Source organism: Caretta caretta, chromosome 11 (assembly GCF_965140235.1).
Source record: "Caretta caretta isolate rCarCar2 chromosome 11, rCarCar1.hap1, whole genome shotgun sequence".
Lineage (NCBI taxonomy): Eukaryota > Metazoa > Chordata > Testudines > Cheloniidae > Caretta > Caretta caretta.
Window position 1 is genome coordinate 18,129,872 of NC_134216.1, and position 21,471 is coordinate 18,151,342.

The window sequence follows — 21,471 nt, forward strand, 5'->3', positions numbered from 1 at the left end:
TAATATTCTTGGATGAAGAGTATCTGGGCCCCTCGATTTAGTCCCATTAAGCTGTTCAAGTTTGGCTTCTACCTTGGATGTGGTAATATCTACCTCCATATCCTCCTTCCCATTTGTCGTGCTACCATTATCCCTAAGCTCCTCATTAAAGACTGAGGCAAAGGATTTGTTTAGATATTGGGCCATGCCTAGATTATCCTTAACCCCCACTCCATCCTCCGTGTTTAGCGGTCCCACTTCTTCTTTCTTTGTTTTCTTCTTATTTATATGTTTACAGAACCTTTTACTGTTGGTTTTAATTCCCCTTGCAAGGTCCAACTCTACATGGCTTTTGGCCTTTCTCATTTTATCCCTACATGTTCTGACCTCAATAAGATAGCTTTCCTTGCTAATCCCTCCCATCTTCCACTCCTTGTAGGCTTTCTGCTTTTTCTTAATCACCTCTCTGAGATGCTTGCTCATCCAGCTTGGACTTCAACTCCTGCCTATGAATTATTTCCCCTTTCTTGGGATGCAGGCTTCTGATAGTTTCTGCAACTTTGACTTGAAGTAATTCCAGGCCTCCTCTGCCTTTAGATCCACAAGTTCTTCAGTCCAATTCACTTCCCTCACTAATTTCCTGAATTTTTTTAAGTTAGCTCTTTTGAAATCAAAAAGTAGTACAGAAATAAAAGGCAAATATGGATTCTTCTTCGAGTGATGGTCCCTTGATGTATTCAAAATGTGGGTGTTGCATGCGCATCATGTGCCGGAGCTGGAAGATTTTAAACAGCAGTGTCCATTGACCCACATGATCATCTTATGTTGCTATGTGTTCCAGGAGAGGTTTTAAGAGGCCATGTGGGACGATGCACCCTCAGTTCCTTATCACATGGTCGGAGTCAGAATGATCTCTTCACGTGCTTGTAGTTTCTATGAAAACAACTGTCTGTTTATATATAGTTAGTTCTGCTTCTTTCAGTTTAGTCCTGTAAATAGAGTAATTAATTAGTGTACCTACTAGCCCCGTACAGGGCTTTCCCAAGCCAACTTGGAGGCTTATGCCCCGCATTCTGGGGTTTAAAAACTGCCGCATGCCCTTATTCGTTCTCCATGAGTGACAAGCACACTCGTCTGTACTGCCTGGGCCTGCTGCGATATCTGCAAGATTTTTCCAACAAGGACCCGCAAAGCTCATCTCCTGTGCCTCAACAAGTTCCTCATGGCGGAGGCGCTCCAGCCTTATGCGGAGTCCGATCCTGGACTGTCGGTACTGATGGTGCACTGTCCTTTACCAGCTGTGAGTGCTCTGTCCCCAGCCTCCCGCCCAGATCCACCGGCACTGCTGAGACATGAGAAGGCAAACCAGGAGTGCTGCAAGCGCTCCCACGAACACTGGAGCAGGTCCCTGGGTCAGACTGCTGCAACACACTGCGTTCCCTCCCCGAGCTGGGCCCAGACAAGCAAGACCTTGTGCAATGACCCCGCTGTGCCACCCTCTAAGACAGGGGCCAAGGCTAAGTGGAAGAGACTCCCACCAGCATCACTGGTCCCAGTGATGATGTAGGGTTGAGATAGTGCTCTGGTGTGTGCTCTTCAGCCATGGCAGGATTCTCCAGGCTCTGCTCTGCGTACCCGTCGGTTTGGCGGGCAACTGGATGTGCCCTGGACACTGGGACAGACAGAACTGCTGGTCTCCCCCACCCACCTAGAACTGCTGTACCCTCCCTCGCCACTTCTCTCGGCTCCATTGGGCCTCCTACGCCAGTGGATGCATCACTCCTCCTCCCTTTAGACCTGCCTCCATCAGTCACGGTACCATCAGTCCATCACTTCCGGAGGCTTCTTCAGACTCGGAGGGTTTCTCGGCAGAAGAGCCATCCTTCTCCCAGGTCTCCCAGTGTAGCTCAGACTCCTGGGCATGCCCATCTCACCAAATGCAGTATGCTCTGGTCCCAGCAGAGTGGTACCCATATCCTTGGGACCCAAAGTACCAACAGGACCTGGTCTCGTGGGACCAATGGCTCCTGTGGGACCCTTATCACCAGCTGTACCTGTTGGTGGCCTAACACCATCCCATCCAAGCCTCTCCACTGGGCCTAATTGACTTGGACCTGGAAGAGGACCCAGAACTCGAACCAGTACAGGCCATCATGCAACCCGCACAAACGGTGTGACACACGCGGGAATCCTGTGCCCTTACACCCAAGAGGGTGGTATGCAGGTACTTCATGCCGGCTAACGGGGCTGACTTTGTTTTCCCGCCCCACCCCACCCTGGCCTCCCTGGTAGTGCATGCAGCCACGGAACAGTCACTCCAGCACTCCTCTACCTCCATTCCTCCGGATAAGGCAATGAAGCATCTGGACCTCCTGGGCTGCAAACTGTACTCCTGCGCAGCCCTGCAATTCTGCATCTCTAACTACTAGGCTCTGCCAGTGAACTATTATTTTAATAATTAATTATGCCAAGCTGGCAGAGTTCTTGGAGGACATCCCACAGGACAAACAGCAGTTCCTAGCCCTGCTGGCCTGATGCTGTCTGATGGCCAAGGTAAGCCTCCAAGCCGCAGTAGGTGCTGCGGACACAACCTCCTGCGGGAGTGGTGTTGAGGCAGGAAGCATGGCCTCAATCGTCCGGGCTTCCCAGGGAGTCCAATCCACCATCCAGGACCTCCCCTTTGACGAGGACAAGTTGTTCTCCACTAAAATGGACGACGTTCTACACTGCCTAGAAGACTTGAGGGCGACCCTCTGGTCCCTCGGGATTTACACTCTGGCCCCCTACCACCAGCGAACTCCTGCACTCGTACCCACCATACAAACCCAACCAACTGTTGGTGCCCCCGATCCCAGTGCTCACAACCATCGCCTACCACCACGCCTCGGCACCAACAGAAGGCCCAATTTGACGTGTCCCTGGCAAATGTCCCCTGGCACGAGAACTGCTGTGCAGCAACATAGCACTCCGTCCACACTTTCACTACACCATCAACCAGTGGGCAGCCATGGGATGTGCCATCCTGCAGCAGGCCTTACCCGTCATGTCCTTGCATCCACCTCCAAGCTGATCACTGCTTCGTACTCACCCGCATTTGGAATACAAATAGGGACCATCACTCGAAGAAGAAGAGGGAGGTTACTTACCTGTAGCTGGAGGTTCTTTGAGATGTATGGTCCCTATTTGTATTCCAGTACTTGCCCACCATCCCCTCTGCTGCAAACTGCCTAGTCAGTGGTAAGAGGCCGACTGAGGACGTGTTATCCTGCACAGCCTCTTATAACCTGGCCTGGAGCACGTGGCAATGTAAGATGCCAGTGTGTTTCAACAGACACTGCTGCTGAATGCTTCCAGCTCCAGCACATGGCACGCATGCACACCTGTGTTTAGAATACAAATGGGGCCATGCATCTTTTCGAACCTCCAGTTACAGGTAAGTAACCTCCTCTTACTTGTACCTAACCCACTTCTCCTGTGTTTTGACGAGTCCTATATAACACTGTAAAATCCTATAACTACTCATACCCAAGTTGTGATGTCAATTTCTGGGTGTCTGTTTCCTAATGTTTTTACACTGACTAGTAACATCACATTCAAACTTTCCCAAATACGTAGTATTTGTACTTAAAAAACAAATGTAAAGTGGTGAACACAAGAAGAAATTGCATTATGCCTGCCAGTTGTCATCTGGCTTCAGAATCTCAGCTGTATGTTTGATCCCTTAATTACATTAAATAGTTTAGTTTGTCATGGCTATCTGAACACACGTGGTGATCTTTTTCTGAGGCAGATTCCTGGCCCTGCTCCTCAAAGGCCCTTTATTCCATGCCACAGAACTGTTTCCATTTCAGGGAAGTAAAGCATGTGTGTATTCATGCAGTTACCCCTCTTGTTTGATCTCATTAGCATGCACCCCATCATTCTGGATTAAAGCAGATGCAAAACTAATCTGTGGTCTTATTGCCCACCAATGTATCTAGGTGCCAAAGCACTAAAACGTCTGTTAGCATCAAATTGAATTGTTGTTAGTGTGGTGACAATAGGGCCTTATTTTGCCTGCTTGGGAACCATAAAAAGTAGGTCAAGTTGTTTTCAATAATGATGTTACAAGCAGGTGCAAGAGACCCAGGCAGAGAAATTGAATTAGTCCAAGCACAAAAGGCCTGCTTGATAAGGCTCAAGGACGATGTTGAGGTTGGATTTTATAAATAAGAAAATGTAGGAACAAAGTTACCTATGCTTTTGATACGGTGTCCCACGGTATTCTTGCCAGCAAGTTAAAGAAGTACGGATTGGATGAATGGACTATAAGGTGGATAGAAAGCTGGCTAGATTGTCGGGCTCAGAGGGTAGTGATCAACAGCTCAATATCTAGTTCGCAACCGGTATCAAGCGGAGTACCCCAGAGGTCGGTCCTGGGGCCGATTTTGTTCAACATCTTTATTAATGATCTGGATGATGGGATGGATTGCACCCTCAGCAAGTTCACAGATGACACTAAGCTGCGGGTAAAGGTAGATAAACTGGAGGGTAGGGATAGGATCTAGAGTGACCTAGACAGATTGGAAGATTGGGCCAAAAGAAATCTGATGAGGTTTGACAAGGAAAAGTACAGATTCCTGCACTTAAGACGAAAGAATCCGTGCACAGCTACAGGCTGGGGACCAACTGGCTAAGCAGTGGTTCTGCAGAAAAGGACCTGAGGATTACAGTGGATGAGAAACTGGATATGGGTCAACAGTGTGCCTTTGTTGCCAAGAAGGCTAAAGGCATATTGGGCTGCAATTAGTAGGAGCATTGCCAGCAGATCAAGGAAAGTGATTATTCCCCTCTATTCGGCACTGGTGAGGCCACATCTGGAGTATTGCATCCAGTTTTGGGCCCCCCACTACAGAAAGGATGTGGACAAATTGGAGAGAGTCCAGAGGAGGGAGTGACAATGATCGGGGGCTGGGGCACATGACTTACGAGGAGAGGCTGAGGGAACCGGGCTTGTTTAGTCTGCAGAAGAGAAGAGTGAGGGGGGATTTGATAGCAGCCTTCAACAACCTAAAGGGGGTTCCAAGAGGACGGAGCTTGGCTGTCGTCAGTCAGAACAAGGAGCAATGGTCTCAAGTTGCAGTGGGGTGCGGGGAGGTTTAGGTTGGATATTAGGAACCACTATTTCACTAGGAGGGTGGTGAAGCACAGGTATGGGTTACCTAGGGAGGTGGTGAAATCTCCATCCTTAGAGGTTTTTAAGACCCAACTTAACAAAGCCCTGGCTGAGATGATTTAGTTGGGGTTGGTCCTGCTTTGAGCAGGGGGTTGGACTAGATGACGTCCTGAGGTCTCTTCCAACCCTAATCTTCTATGATTCTATGCCCAGGTTGGCCTTACGGAAGTGAGTTTAATTGGTGAACAAAATGAGGAGGAGATGAACTATGCTGCACACTTTCCACCCCGAAGTCCCTTTTGGGGATTCATAAAAGGAGACTTGGGAAAAAAATTCTCATCTCACCTTCCCCAACTCCAGCACAGAAGGAGCAGACCAGACTGAAGGATTTTCTTTCCTCGGGAAAGCCATCTGGACTTGCTCTTGTTAAAGGACCTTTGCTCTTCACCTGTGAGTCCTGAAAGTTATCATGACATCCAGTCCTCAGCCATCAGTGGGGATACCTGATGTCAGCGCTGCAGAGGCTCCAGTCAGTTGCATGTAAAATCCTGTTCTGTCTCCTTTCCTTTTTTGTGTTACTTTTTGCCTTCTCCCTTCTTTCCGCGTGCTCTCTCTCTCTCTCTCAGTTGTTCACTGGATCCTGAAATCAACTGTATTGCGTGCACCAGCCCAGTGAGTTACAGGCCATCCAGCCCTGCCCTGTTTGAGGAGAACAGAGCTAACCAGGTGATATTCTGACCAAAGTGTGAGCCAGAGTCCAGAGCAACTGGTAGTGTAACTGACCTGCCAGCCTAAAGCATCCATTCATGATTGACCAGCCGCCCAGTTTTCCAAGAACATCATTAACAAAAGCTGTATTTTCCCCCACCTTTTTCTATCTTGTCTCTCCTCCACCTGGTGTCTGTGTGTTTGTAAAAAACAGGAAAAGTGAATACCCTTCACACATGAGGACTGGGAGTAAAATTAACCCTTTCTTTTTCATCAAAGAAGGGTTGTTGGTAAGATGAGACTAATTTGCCTCCAAAAGGAGAGAGGCTTTAATATGTTTTGATTGTTATGCATAATTACTCAATTTCAGCTTTTTCTTGTTTTGATTTCTAGTTCTTTGTTGTGTTTTGATCAATAAACTTCCAACTTTAGAACTCTGGGTGTTTGCCAAGAAACCACACAAACCAGAAAAATCCTGAACCTTTATAATACTGTTTCAGCACTGGACAGTGAAAGGGTTTTATAAAACCTTTCACTCCTTTGGCCCTTGAGAGCAATAGAACAGTGTACACTGCTCATCCCTTGATTTGGCTAGATTGGGGACTGATTTTAACTCTTTTACACCTCATCCCCTAACTGTTCAGCTTTTCACATTATGGGAAGGCTTTTGTGAAATGGTGGGTGGTTTCAAACAGGATGTGATGTCAGTTAGATGGGCAGAGGTGCAACCACATAAGAAAATATGTAAGGTGTAAGGTGGGACCTGGCGTGGAAATACACATCTTGCTGCTGTACTGAAAATAATAGAAGGAGCAGACGTAGGACAGATCTCCTTCTCTGCCCCCTCCTGCACCAGTGGTTTCACCTATAGGCCTGCTTTTAGTAAGGTCTCACCCAGCCAGGTGTAGATCCCTCCACCAAGTCCTCCCTGCCTGTAGCTCCCAAAAGCCTCACCGTGAACTCTGACATGGTTGTCCTTTCTGTGGGTCAAAACTGAAGAGGTGACTCTGAGCTCCATCCGTTCTCCTCCATGGGAGGACATTGCAATTCAGGCTGAGTCGTCCAAGTGCATTAAACCTCTAACCCCGTCATTGTTTTTCCTTATGTCAAATTCCTGAACTTGCTAATTTGGTTAACCTTTGAGTTAAACAAGTTTTGTATTAAACTCTTGGGGCGGGGTTCAATATGCTACTGAAAATCACGTGCTAATTGCACTGATTTAAACAGGCATAGTTCAGCGGGCAGGCACTGTAGAGGCCTCATACATATAGACATGAACTACACCTCCTGTTTGTCCTACAGAGGCCTCCAATCCTGCTGAGCTGTGTGCTGTCTTTCTGCTGTGAAAAACCTGGGACTCACTCGCTACTGGATACTAATTCGAGGCAGTTGCTGCAACAGGTAAAAATTAAAAATGATTGGGCTGCTGACACAATGTTCTGGAGAAGGGAGAGTTTGCAGCCTCCAGGCTGGGCTAGCAGTTGGTTGCTTCTGATGCTCTGACTGACCATACTGGTGGTGGTCTGCTCCCATCACTGAGATTCTTGGAGAGAGGCACAGTCCACCTGCAGTCCGCTGTCTGCCATTACTGCATTTCAGCAGACAGTGCGTCTGTGCCAGAGAATCCTCGTGCTAAACAGAAATACACCAATGCAGTAAAAAGGGTTTCTCCAGATCCTGTAGGGAAGGAGTTTCTGCAGACTTCGGGGCTCCTCCGAGTAGCAGCCATTGCTGATTGTGGTATTAACAATTAATACTTCATATCATCAAAGCAATACCAGTACACATGCTCACAGCATCCCCTTGAATCATCCCCATTCTACAGAGGGGAGAAACTGAAACATGTGAATTGATAACAGGTCACATACGGTGAAATTTGATTCAACCCCCCGGGAGCAGGGCAGTGCAAATGGCCTGTTTATGTCTTTAGGGGCAGCTGAGACAGAGGCAGGGAGGTCACCTACCAAGACCCTTTCTCGGGATAGTCAGCTTCAATTTCTAGTTTGGGCTCCATAGGAATTCCAATGGCAGAGGCTACCAAGGAGCCCTACTCTTACCCCTTCCTTTGCCAGCCCTGCACAGCCCAGCACGCTCGGAGCTTCCCAGGCTCGCTGAGTTGAGCAGAAGGTGAAGGCTGTTTCTACTTCTGTGTCCACCAAATACACACTCATGATGCAACCGAGACTCATGATATCTGGTATTTTGCTAAAAGCCTCAGTTCCTGGAGTCATGTGACTCTGAGATCCCAGCTTTCATTGTTTTGTTTTGTCTTAAGTGTCCAGTCCTCATGGTTGAGGAGAAAAACTTGGAAATATGAAACCTAAAGGTCTCAACAAGAGGACAAATAAATACCCCCAATTAATATTTTTTTTAAGTCTCATGGTTTTTTGGAGTCTGACTCATGATTTCTGAAGGTGTGGTGGGTTGGCTGAACTGTGGACTTTCTGCCAGTAGGGCTTGCAGCTGGGTTCTGATGACAGAATCAAGTCCAAATCAGTGTTAGCACTGTCTTACCTGGCTGCTAGCCAGGTGCTCACCACACAAGGCTATTGGCTGTCGTCCATAATAGTGTGCTCACTATCTCCCTCCTGACCCACTGTGTAATCCAGTCTAACTCAGGCTTCTGTGTGACACACACATGGCACTGACCCAGTAAATGCAGTTCATGTACTTGCTACCTATTTTGAATTGGCCTGGTGTATCCAGCATCTTGTTGCGGTGAGGCAAAGGGTTAATGACTTTCAATATAGACTTAAAACAATAAGTAGCATCCTTCGGATGTGGGAGACTTTTAATGCTGTAATGCCTGTGCCTTTAAGAAACAAGATCACAAAGCAATGACACTGATTTGGATAGCAGTCTCATTACCCCTGAAAAAGAAGCATTTTCTATTTACTTGCTAAACAGATTTAGAAAAGTGATAGGCCTTCAACAGAGGAATTACTTAAAACCTACCTCCTGGGGGCTCTGTGGACTTAATGTCATTGGTTGGTCTCTCAAATCAGTTATTGTGTTTGTCCATCACTAACCTGGTGGTGTCCTTGTGACCCCACGGTCCGTGGGTTGCCAGCTCCCAGTGAGGGTGCAGCGTTGAGCAGAGCAAGTGGCAGCACCTTGTGATTGAAGTTCAAGAAATAGCAAGTTTGTTTCCCAATCAATGCACTGTCCTAGGAGACTTCAAAACTGAAAGTGAAAACATTCCTTGGGAGAGGTGCTGGCCTGATAGCCTGGAGAGCGAGCGTCTATAGCAGGCCAAGCTTCCACACTTTGCCCATTGTCTCTCAACACTTACCAGGAGGTCCATCCTCGTTCATTCCTTGGCCCCTCTGCTGCTACTGCCAACAAGAATAATGCCAAATGTAAGAGTGCTTTTTATTCCAGGGGAATTAGGGATTGGACTGGATGATATTAGCTGTAGACCCAGGCTGAAATGCGCATCTGGATCCAGTCTGTTAAGGTTTATATATGGGGTTTTGCTTCAAACCTGTTTTGAGAACAGAACAATTTGTAGGGAACATTCTAGACTTATGCCTTACAGATAAGCATGATGCTTCCTTTCATGCCATTGTTGACTAGAGGCAAGGGGGGGCGGAGATGTGTGCGGGCAAATGAGCACAGGATGTTAGTGCACTTTTCCTAGCTGAAGAGCTGGGTTCAACAATCTGACTTTAGGTAAAAATGGAAGTGAATGTAATTTGTGATTCAGTTTCTCTGTCACTAAAATAGAGGATGGGTGGGCGGTAGTGCTTACCTGCCTCACAGGCCTGTCTAAGGGTATGTTGACAATTAAACACCCGCAGCTGGTCTGGGTCAGATGACTGGAGTTCGGGTTGCAGGGCCATAAAACTTCAGTGTAGACATTTGTGCTTGGGCACGAGCCTGGCTCTGGGACACTGCAAGTGGGAACAGAAAAGCCTACTGATGTAACTCAAGGACTTAAACAAGAAAAGTGTAAAGCACCGGAAATCAATTAACCAAAATTGGTGCGTGAGAAATTAGGCCCAATTCATGAACAAAAATGAGATTTATTCCATGCTGCCCTCCCTTTTGGGGTCCTTAAAGAGACTTTGGAGAGAAAAATTGGCTACTAGAGCAAACTTGAGCTTTACCATTATAGCTGCCACCCCCACCATCTCCTGGGACCCCGAACCTACATCCTAATCCTGAGAGATGTCCTGACCAGACCAAAGAGAGAGGGACCCAGATGACACCATCACCTTTACTGGCTGAAATCTGAACACAAGGTGGGATGCTGAAACTCCCCCCCCACCCCCCCCAATCCAATCACACTTTCTCCTTGCCTAGCTTATTCCTATCCCTCTCCTTTCACCTTCTGTGTAATGAGTCTGGCTTAGCCATATTTTGCAACAGCGCTATAAGCCTAGAAGCAGCTAAATGCAATGCCCTGAACAGCCCAATGCTGGTGCAAGTTTACCAGGTCTCAGAGTAGCTGGTAAGACCATGTACCATGCCTGTGTTTTTCCAGCAGAGAGGCTGCAAGTGAAAGTCAACACCAGAGACAGAAGCTGCATTTTCTATCTTTGTGATTCTTTTCTTGCCCCCTCTTTTCCCCGGCTTGTTTTGTCTTTTAGGAAACAGGATTGAACTTTAACAGCAGCAGCAATGACAGCTCCAGCCCATCTCTACTAACTTCTTCTTCTTTCCCCAAAAGGACAGTTGTTACCATCTTGTATGCCATCCAAGAGACTGTCCAACAGGGTTCTCTACCCCCTCCCCTTCCCAAAAAAAACCCCCTGTCTCTGGCTAATGGGAACAAGGGATGTTGAAAGGAAAGCCTTGTTTCGTACTTTACATTTTAAATTATTTAATTGTTTTTCTTCTTGTCTCTGTCTCTAATAAAAGGTTCAAATGATTTTTAAAGGTGTGTTTTCCATGGTAATGAGCAGGCCGGGGTCTCTGTATATCCTACCATGAACCTTGTTTAAAACTGTCTGACTGTGTTATGTTAACACCTTTGATTCTTTGGGCCCTTTATTCCATCTGAATTAATACAATAGTGGGTATCGCATAACTGCTGCCTAGGATGGCATAATTTGCAGTATCTGTTCAGGAGAATCGTATCATACCCAGAATATCAGCTATTAAGGTGTATTTGCAATCTGCAGTATGGCAAAGTTTTTCCAGGGCCAGTCTGCACTTATGACTGGCTATAGCCAATGCTCTGAGATCCTTTTTCGCATGAACACCGACCTTTCTCTCTCTGACGCACTTGTGTGCACACACTTTCCCTAGGATCACCTTGAACTAGGGCCATTTTATATTAGCAACTTACTCCAGCAGCTATGATCAACAAATCATATTTTAAAAAAGAAATCTGGCCAATATAATTCAATTTAAGCATTAAGGGTGAGATTTTTCAAAAGCACTTAAATGACTGAGGAGCATAAGTCTCATGGAAGTCAATGGCACTTGTGCTCCCGAATTACTTAGGCTCTTTCGAAAATCCTACCTTCTATTAACTTCTCTGGGAACAGGCTCAGGCTCTATGTTGTTTGTTTCCTGGACTCCAACCGAGTGTCTGATGCGTAATTTTTCTAAGATCCAGATAACAGATATGTAATGAACAAAACAAAATACACTGATGATTTTGCTAGCTGTTTTACTAGCATGGGATTCTTTTGTACATTAAATAAGCAATTATCTCTCTCACTACTGCAGCATATCATAAAAATTACCCTTTAAGATGAAGTTCAATCTCTCTCAGAAGAATACACACAAACTGTGATAAGTTTAGCTTCACTTCTGAATACTAGAATGTCTCTCCATTGCTACTGTCTTGGCTTTTTCCTCTTAAGGATTAAAATGTCATCACAAGTGTTTCAGGGGGGGGTTTTGTATTTACATGCCAATGAATGTCTGGCTCCTGGATGATCGCAGATGATCTATGACAATTCCAAATATGCTGGAATTAGTTTAATTTAAACAATGCAAAATAGGAATTAATTCTACTTTCTTGAGGAGTCAGTCACAGCTCATGTTTGTGAACTACATAGTCAAGGACGTAATCCTTTTCGTATCTCCATATATCTTTTTATCAGAAGCATTTCAATTCAGTTCTAATTCAGAGACCTCTCAATTGTTCACCTTTTAACTTCTCTGCTTTCACAACAGCATGTCTCCAGTGCTACGCTCCTGTTTACTCCAAGCACTAGGCAACACTGACAAGCAAAACAACTTTCAAGGTAGTCCTTGACTGAAAGGGTTGATTTTCTTCAGTGCATCCAAATGTTAGTGACTTGCATACCAGAGGCAGTCACATTAGAAGCTAGGAAGTGTCTTGGCTAATCCTTCTCTTGCTCTAGCACCTTTCCCCCATTGCTGGAGTCAGGAAATGACTAGATGGACCTCAAGTCTGATCCACTAGGGCCATTCCTATGAAAAGTAGTGAGGCTGAAGAGTGCAGGAGCACTGATGCCACTGAAGAGGCAGAAAAGGACCCTGCTAGCCATGATGAGTTCTCCAGCTACATTCAGGCTGTGGTTCCACTGAAGAATATTCATGGGTAGGACACTTAAATAACCTGCTCTTCTCAATCAGTGCAAAAGCATCTGCTCCATCAATATCTACAAGGCGCTCCAAGTTACCAAAGAAAAAGGATGATGGAACAATAAGAGGGACTAAGCGAAAGCTTGATGAATGACTTCATTTAGTTTGTGCTTTGGAAAATAGTTTCTGGCACTACCCAAAATGAATGTATTATTAAAGGCTCTGCCTTATGCCAAGTGAGTCTTTCATTCTTGGCATATGTAGAGATCATAAAGGGCAAGACAGTGTTTTGCTGAGGTTTTGCTAAGCTTTTGTTAAAGTAATAAGTAAACGTAACTATTATAATTATTGCCAGAGTGTTAAAACTAACTGGGTACAGATATCTAAGAATGTTGGACAACAGGGGCAAACTGCATGGGAAAGGAAAACTAGGGTTAATAAAGGAATTTGGAGATTTTCCTGTCTATGGTAACAGACTATGGTGTGGGGGGGTTGTGTATATATACATGTTTAGCAGCAAGTTAATGTTTTTGGCACAGAATACGCTGAATCTGCATTCCTGCATTAGATAAATTAAGCAACAAATGCATCCTAACACTGGGCAACAGTACAAATTTGCATTGCTGTTTTAAAAAAAAAAAAAATCCAACCTATGGCAAATGCACTGCAATATGCTACTGCTTTCGTGGAGGTCTGTCCATACTTTACCTGGTGCTTACTTTGTTAACGGTTGTGGTCTTGTCTCCCTGTGATGCTGAAAAGTACTGTATGTACTGCTGAATGGCATGTAATGATCTTTAGTATCATCCAGTGGCATTATGGATATTACAACTACTACTTAGCACTGAAAAAACCTTTGTTTACAAAGCACTGTACAAACTTGAACTAACCCAAATTAAATACAAAAGACCCAAATGCTAGAAAATGAAAATCCAGTTCACAGTGAAAGATGCATTTTCTGCCCCATATTTCCTCCATACAGAACAATTGGGGGAAATAGAAGACTGTAAAGCCACTCCTGTAGTAGCAGAGCAATATTAATTGGGTATAGTAGTCTTCACTTCCTAGTTCTAAAGAACTAGTGGGGTTTTGTGCTGTTTAGCAGCACATGTCCCATCACAGAGGGAAGGGGTGAACTGATTATGTTTTCAGTAGTATGTGTGTACAGATCCGTCTAAATCCTAAGATCTTAACTATGAAAGGGGCAAGAGTGGACATGCCAGGGGCTCTTGCTACTCCCAGTGACTTCTTACAGATTTCCTAGGAAAGCATGGCCAGAGGCTACATTACTTGTCTGTATCTGTTCCCTAAAGAAGGGGACATTTTAGTGGGGGAAAGTAGCGCATCTGCTAAAGATTGCTGGGAGTGGGCAAAGTAACAGGGGGCTGAGAGATGCTGTGAAGGCCTCTGTGGAGATAGCCCTGTGCCCCCTTGCCAGAGATTCCCAAACTCTACATTTGTGGGCCTTCCCCCTCAATGTTTTCTGGGGATGAAGGGGCCAGGCGCCACCATCCCTAAAGGAGGAATGCAGAAGAAACCGAGTGGAACTTCAGAAAAGTTTGACAGTGTTTAGGCTGATGGTGCATTGAGACCCACCCTGTCATGCTGACCACCAATTCTGTCTCATTGTTTCCTTGTATTCCTCCATCTGTTGGCTCTTACTGTAAGCGCTTTGGGGTAGGGACTGTCTTTTTGTTGTGTGTTTGTACATCTCCTAGTACCACAGTATCCTGGTCCATGACTGAGGCTCCTCAGCACTACGGTAATACAGATCATAACCTTGTTGAGTATTTTGGCCTTTATCTGGGTATAGAATTATCACATAGTGGAACCATCAAGCTGCTGTTTTTACTCGGTTGCAGTTTGCCTGAGTAAGGATATCAGAATTTGGTCAACAGTTTGTAAGTGCTTTATGACTGGGAATCAAAGGTGCTATATAAACATAAAGTGTCAAAAAGCAATCTATTATCAATTCCTCGACAATTTGATTGTAGGTCTGCTGTTGTATGGTCTCAACCAAATGAATGTGGATCTCCCTGCTTCTTGATGTATTATTCTGACCTCCATGATAGCATAGCTCGTTTTGTCACCCACAAGGGAACAAATGAAATGCCTCAACACTGATTCATTTCTGCACACTGTGAAGCCAACCTGAAATATACAAAGTATGGAGGAAATTGCAGTGACCAGAGAATCTAGTTTAATGGGTGCTGTACAGGAAGACTTTATTCTACAATACATTCTGGAAACAGCTGTCAAATGTTACGTACAGGTACTGTATAAAATAGATAAGTTTTATTGTATACATCGTGGTTCTTGGATATTATAAGTAGGATATTAAGAAATACATAGGAATGTGTGGTGGAGGGTGAACAGTTTTTTGTTTTTTTGTTTTTTTACAGAATAACCTAAATCTAATGAATAGCTTTGTATTTCACTGCAGTTCAAAGCCGTCACTGCTGTACCTTCATCAGGCAACAGAGCAACCATGTAGTCACAAATACTGGCACATCTGTGTATGGTACAATAAAAGAGTGAGAATCATATTTCTCATACTGGTCCTTCTTGTGCTTCATTTTGGCTTTTATCTGTACAGTAATACTCTCTGTGCTTATTTCGTCCATGCAAAGCAGTGTACTGTGTGCGTTATTTGTTAAATAAAAATGAAATTCAAATTAGAAGAACACTTGTATTTTAGATAATTTAGGACTAATAAAATAGTATGAAATTAAACTCTGATCATAGCAATGAGTGGGTCTTGTGCTGTTTTCTCTGTGGAGTCCATCCTCCTAACTTGAGAGAAAAATATTATTTACTTCAGTGCTTTTTAAGCGATGGTTGTTAGCATCCATAATCTACGTACAGTACCTTTGTTGAGTTGTGAGCTGAAGAGGTTGGCAATGGCTGTAATTCAAAGTTACAGCACAAATTTGGAAAGTTTGAGCCAACAAAAAAGTAAAAACAAAAAAACAAAAAAAAGGCTCTGAAACTGGCACCTCTTATCTACAGACATCTATTATATCAATAAAAACAATTTCACTCTAGAACACAGAACACTGCAGCTGGTTTGGAATGGCAAATTATGCATGTTTTCTACTGTCACTTACAGGATTCAATAGCTTACTTGAAAGGAAAATGCTGCTGTTTTGCTGCGTTGTAAGCAGTGCACATATTTGCCTGTTATACAGAGAGATTTCCCATTAAAATAAACTTTAAAAGAAAATATACCATGGGAAACAAACTGCATATTCAGTGAAATATCAGTGGCACCAAACGTATCAGTTGCCAAAACGTACGATGCTGCAGTTTCAGTCTATACAGAGGAGAGGGGATCTGTCTTCATTCAAACATTTCGTAATGACGCGTTTGCCTTACACGTGGGACCATATCAATAAGCAACCTGCAAATAAAAGCACAAGTGAGTTTAGGTCGAGCTGTAAGGGGAAAGCATACAGTTAGGGGAGTTGTATTAGGCACTCTCATGAAGGAAGGTTTATCTCTTCACTGCTGATCAGAGTGAAACCAGGCCCAGAACCAGCCCTGCCCAACCTTTAAGAAGCTGTGGGGAGGTGGGTTCTCCCTCGGAAGCATTCGAAATACCAGGTGCGCTTCTCTGTACTTTAGAAGATGTAAACACAAGGGGCTAGGTTATGGCTTAAAGCCACAGCCCAGTGTGGGAGTGGTGGGGGTGAGGAGCAGGATAGTGCTGCAGTGAGAGTCCCCTGGAGGAATTCTGGCTGAATCAGAGTTGGCTCTGCCAGCCTGGGAGAGGATGTATCCCCCTGTTGACACCAAGACTGCTTTGGAAAAAAATGTTATGGTGGAGGAGAATGGCAGAGACTGCACCCTTAGTGCAATCTGCTCATTGGCCAGAACTCACAGCAAGGCTTATCCCTCAGTGGCATGAACTGCCCCAGAAAGACATGGGAGCTTGTTAGCACTTCCCCCTAGAAGTGAGAATGACTGCGACCTGGCAAGGCAGTGCTCGCAAGCTGTACAGATGGAATCTGCTTGGAGTGCTGACTGGCCATGGCAGATCCTGGCCATCCAAAGCACTAGTGTGGAAGTCAAGGGATATACTTGAAAGATTCTGGGTTCTGTCTGTCATGTTTGCATTTTTCCTACTGTAATGTCCCCATCTCGCCTCTGCTGTAGAATATAGATTTCAATGATTTTACAAGAGCACGGTTCCTTCATTTATAGGAGTGGCATTCCTAATTAAAATGTTAACTTTTCAAAGTGGATTATAAACTAAAAATCATAGGTCTGGGCACTAGGTCTCTGCAAGGTAGTCCAATAAAATAGCTTCTATCATTTTTATTATTATTTTCCTACGAAGTGGAGGAAAAAAACCTAAAGACATTTATCACCCAGAAGACCTGCAGTGAAATTCTGGCCCCAATGAAGTCAATGGCAAAATTCTCATGAATTTCAATGAGGCAAGGATTTCACTTCCAATTTTAGTGTCACCATTCAAGAATCCCTTATCCCATTCATTTCAAATCTAGTAGAAAAATTATTTGGGTCTAGGCTGACCTATCGGTTTCCAAGCCAATATATGGTGTATTTTGTCGTGTTCGAGAGGGAGGCCAATATCCAGTATATAATTTAAACTCAGTTGCAGCATTCGCCATGGAGCAGCTAACCTCTCCCTATACTTCACACAGGAAAAAGAGGGCTTAGAAATGTGCCATAACAATATTTTAGAGGAATTCTGACCCCAGAATTATGCATCTATCCTTCAAAGGTAAATATCCCAAAGCCAAAATGTGGTGTTAAAAAGAAAGAAAAGTACACACAAAAATAGATTAGCTAAAACAAAGCAATACAAAAAGCCCTAAAATTATAATATGTTTTTGGCTTCTCTGTAACATAAACAAGCTTTTGTTTTTTAAATCCAACTGCCACCACACTGCACATTGTGCTAACAGCTACCGTACTAAATGCCAGAGATTTATTACACCAAAGATATATAAGCCTCTGTCAGCTGACACTTACTATATTTGAAACACCAACAATCTTTTTGTTAAAGGTGGGGTACTGGATAGCAAATACCTCTTAACAAAAGAGATATGTGTTGAGTGAAATATAATTGTTATATGAATGGGCTCCATTTTGTTATATAACTATTCTGTTTTCATTGCCGGATTAATGGAATATTGTTTTGTTCTGAAAGAAATAACCATTCTAACTTTTTTTTTTAAAGGAAATATTTTGAGAACAAATAAACCCTAAACATGCCCAAGGGACTGGATGTTCACGGGTGCAGAGATTTTTTTTTTTCACCACAAGGTCACCTTTCAGTGACTAGAAACTTTGTTCTCCCATAGAGTGCTATATTTTTAGAAACCACACCATGGCCCACCTAGAAATTAGCCTCTCTCCCATCCACTTGAGGAGAGCAGGTTCTCAAACAATTAATAAACAGCATTCTTTTCTTTCAGACACTGTTGCCTTCAATAACTAACAAGCTCTGTGGTAACGTGATATGAGCTGCCATGCTACAAGATCCCAGTGCAGGAGCTAGCTGCCAGAAATGTGCAGGTATGCACACGCTTTCCAAATGAAGACACACATTCTAAATGAGGATTGCTCTTGTTCATTAACTGGCAGGACATTTAACACTGTAGATCATGATGAATCACATGAATGTGCTTGCTAATGCAAATTACAAAAATAAGAAGTTTAACTCACTTGACTCCATAGGCAAGTATTGTAAGTCCCATTAAAATTCCTATACTGCCATCCAGGTACCAGACCGAAGCATTGTGCTTAAAAACTTCTGCACTTAGAAGGATGGAAAATCCCATTACTCCACCTACAAGAGAGTTGAAACCTGGAAGAGAAAAAATAAGCCATACAAATCAAGGGGAAGCACTCAATCTCTTAGCTTCAGCTTAATGGCCTCAATTGTGAAGAGACTCTGTGGGGACAAAAGCCATTATACTGCACCTAGTAGCACAGAGGGCAGAGAGTCTCTGCGACTGTAGAGTAGAGGCCATTTAATGCTGTGCTGCATTGAGAAAGAAGGCACAGGTCTCTAGCACACGCTCAGCCACAGCTTACTATGAGGCTCTCATTTGGGGGGGAAAAAAAATCAGAGCTGTAATGTTCAGTATCAGCCCTTTATATCCTAGGACCTGGTGGTGCTTTTCATTTCCAGTATGAATGAGGTAACGTCCATCTCTTGCCATCGTCTCTCTTGTGCAGTCATCAGCCACCACTTTACATTCCCCTTTTAGTTTCCATTCTAAATCCTATTCATTGAGTCTCTTTCCTTGAGCAGCTTTGCCACTTTCAAAATATCTGTCAAAGGGTCATTCTATCTGAAAAGTGATCCTTTCTTTTAAAGGCCCCCTTATGGTTCTATATAGTTATTGTTTGTTTCTCATCAGCGTCCAGATTACTACTGGAAAAATGAACACACACAAAATCTTCTTTCTAACTTCACAACTTGCAAGCTCAATGTTTCAGGCTGGCATCTGTCTTCCTTTCATAATACCATGGATAAAGGTTCTGTAGGCCAAATAATACTCTGACAACTGTCTAGGCCTGTTGCTAAACATAGATGCCCTTAAAAACACACGTACAATCTCAGTGTATTCAATAGGTGTGGGCCCGTGTTAACTGGTAAGACATTAGTAAGTAACTTAATCAATAACATGACTCCACCTCACTCTCCCATAGTGTGTGCTGTACTTCTGTGACTTCAAGGAAGCAGAGTTGTCTGTGAATACACACTTGGAGCAGATCTGATGAGTATGAAAGTTCCATTTTTACATCATAACTTCAGAGAATTGCACTTTAAGATTTGTTTTTCTTTTGATCCATATATCCTGCTTTAATGTATATTGGCGCTTCGTCTTACAGCTGAATACATAAGAGAGTGAGTCTGCTCAGACTATTCCCCATACACATCAAAAGATCTGCATACCTGTCACTCCCAGTCGGCAGCTTTCAGGCTTGATAATGTACTTTTCAATCCAAATTTTTTACTTTTCTTTCTTTTAATGTACCAGGTTAGCCCTTCAAAGACCTTTCCTCTTTTAGGGAGTTTACTGTCACTCCTTGACATCCTGCTTTTTAAAAGAAAAAGTCCTTCCTCTTGCTGCATATTTGCAGTCACCTTTTTCCTCCCAGACTCACACTTCACTGTTTCACCCTTTCACGGTCGGTGGTTTGTTTTCTGCTGAACAGTGGCCTTCCACCACCAGCCCTCAAAGGCCAACTCATCATTCTATAATTTCCCACTGTTAACAAGGGTGTAACTGCGCTGGTGGTCAGAGTGTCTGTATAGATCAGATGGTGGCATCTGCCAGCACTTTAGATATCATTTTAGGCCTGCTTGGAGCAAGATTCGAAGATATATTGCTTTAAGTGCTCTAGTATTAGGAACAGTGGGAAACTGTAGGAAAAATAATGTGGTTCAAACATAGCCAAAGGCTCTAACTCTCTGCCTGCTGATGCTCTTAGCCTAGTCTCTACCTGTTTTATATTGCACTAACTGCTATGACATCTGGGTGCCAACAGACCATAGTATCTAATACTCCCTGTCTATGGTACTCATATGGGTCCCATCTGAGTGCCTCTGAATCTTTATTGTATTTATCCTCACAGCACCCCTGAGGAAGGGAAGAACTATTGTCTCTTTTTTATGAGGAACTGAAGCACTGGGGTCCTGATTTTCAAAGGTCTTTCAGCCTGAGAGACTAAGGGCATGTCTGCACTACAATTAAAAAAAACCATAGAACTGAGTCTGAGCCTTCATCATCTGACTTTGGCTTGGCTGTGGGGCTAAAAATATCAATGTAAACATTTGGGCTTGGCTGTAGCCTGGGCTCTGAGACCCAACCCATTCATGAGGTCTCAGATCCTGGGCCACAGTCTGAGCCCAAATGCTTATGCTGCTCTTTTATAGCCCCACAGCCTGAACCCTGAGAGCCCTGAGTCAGCCAACCTGGGCCAGCCGTATCTGTGCGGCGGGGCTTTTATTGCAGTAGAGACAATACCCTAAGTGACCTGCCCAACATCACACAGGAATTCTCTGGCAGAGCAGTGAAGTCTCAGGCTTGTCCCTAACTGCTGGGGCATCCTTTCTCCCCTTAATTTTTTGTTCATTCTCCTTGTTAATTTCCAAGGGCAAAAGGGAACTCTGATTAAAATTCTATGGCATGAGATAGCCTTCCATTTGGAAATGCTGCTTCCCTCTCAATAGTAAATAAACCCCAGTGCCTTGTATCTATCACTCAAAGGAACCTGAGCAGAGTGGTTGTTAAGTGATGCTCTCTTATTATTAGGAATAATAAATGCTGTACAATGTAAAGGTTTTTTCATCACAGGATCTCTGAGCACTTTCAAACCACTGACTGAAGCCTCACAACACTCCTGTGGCTGAGGTAACTGTTATAACCCCCATTTTACATATGGATAAACTAAAACATAAAGGTACAACTTGCTCAAAGGTCACACAACAAGTCTGTGACAGAACCAGGAACAGAACACAGGAGGGGCAAGCCCCATTCTCCAAACACTAGACTATCCTGTATCTCTTAGTAATGGCCTTGCAGTGGAAGACCAATGCTCTCAAAGAGAGGAACTAGGATCTGGGAGTGTTTTAGCTTTTGGACAAAGGGTTTAATTTTTCTTTTGACGTTATCATTGCAGCCCTTTCCCAAGTAATGCAAGATTGTTCCCTACAAGCCATTTTCTAGTGTTTTGTCCGATCTATCTTTGAGTTCCAAGCAATTCAGCTTTCACTGGTTCCTTCTGGGAGACTGTGCCACAATCTAACACATCTCAGAGCCAGAGTGTTTTCCTTAAACATTCACTCTCTAAATTTCATCCCATCACTCCGCAGTCTACTATCCTATGTTCCATTCTTGTCCTTGTTTACAACCTTCAAGTATGGGCAAACTGTTAGGCTAATAGAAGACTGAAGAGAACATCACTACACATATTTAGCTCTTTAAGCTCTCCTACATTAGTCCTTCCTGCCACATAATCATTTTTGTTCTTTGAGCTTTCTCTTATTTCTCAGTGTCTCTCTGGTAATGTGTGGAGAGGGAGGTGAGATGGAATCAGTTCTGAACTCTAATGTTCCTGAGGTTTGAGTTCTCAGTAGA

General features: G+C 44.0%; 1 protein-coding gene and 1 long non-coding RNA gene across 2 annotated transcripts in view; one reads left to right on the top strand and one right to left on the bottom strand.

The window, feature by feature from the left end:
• The first annotated feature begins 146 nt into the window (after window positions 1–146).
• LOC125644767 (uncharacterized) overlaps window positions 147–21,471 on the top strand; it is a 45,047-nt gene continuing 23,722 nt past the window's right edge. The window contains exons 1-2 of the long non-coding RNA XR_007359119.2: window positions 147–7,243; window positions 9,960–10,086. This is a non-coding gene — a long non-coding RNA (uncharacterized LOC125644767). The remainder of the gene's footprint in view (window positions 7,244–9,959; window positions 10,087–21,471) is intronic.
• The window catches only part of TMEM163 (transmembrane protein 163), a 159,782-nt gene continuing 152,843 nt past the window's right edge, over window positions 14,533–21,471 (bottom strand). Inside the window, exons 7-8 of the mRNA XM_048869220.1 lie at window positions 18,044–18,185; window positions 14,533–15,749 (exon numbers count right to left, since the gene is read on the bottom strand). Of these exons, the coding sequence (XP_048725177.1) occupies window positions 15,689–15,749; window positions 18,044–18,185 (203 nt within the window). The 3' untranslated portion in view covers window positions 14,533–15,688. The remainder of the gene's footprint in view (window positions 15,750–18,043; window positions 18,186–21,471) is intronic.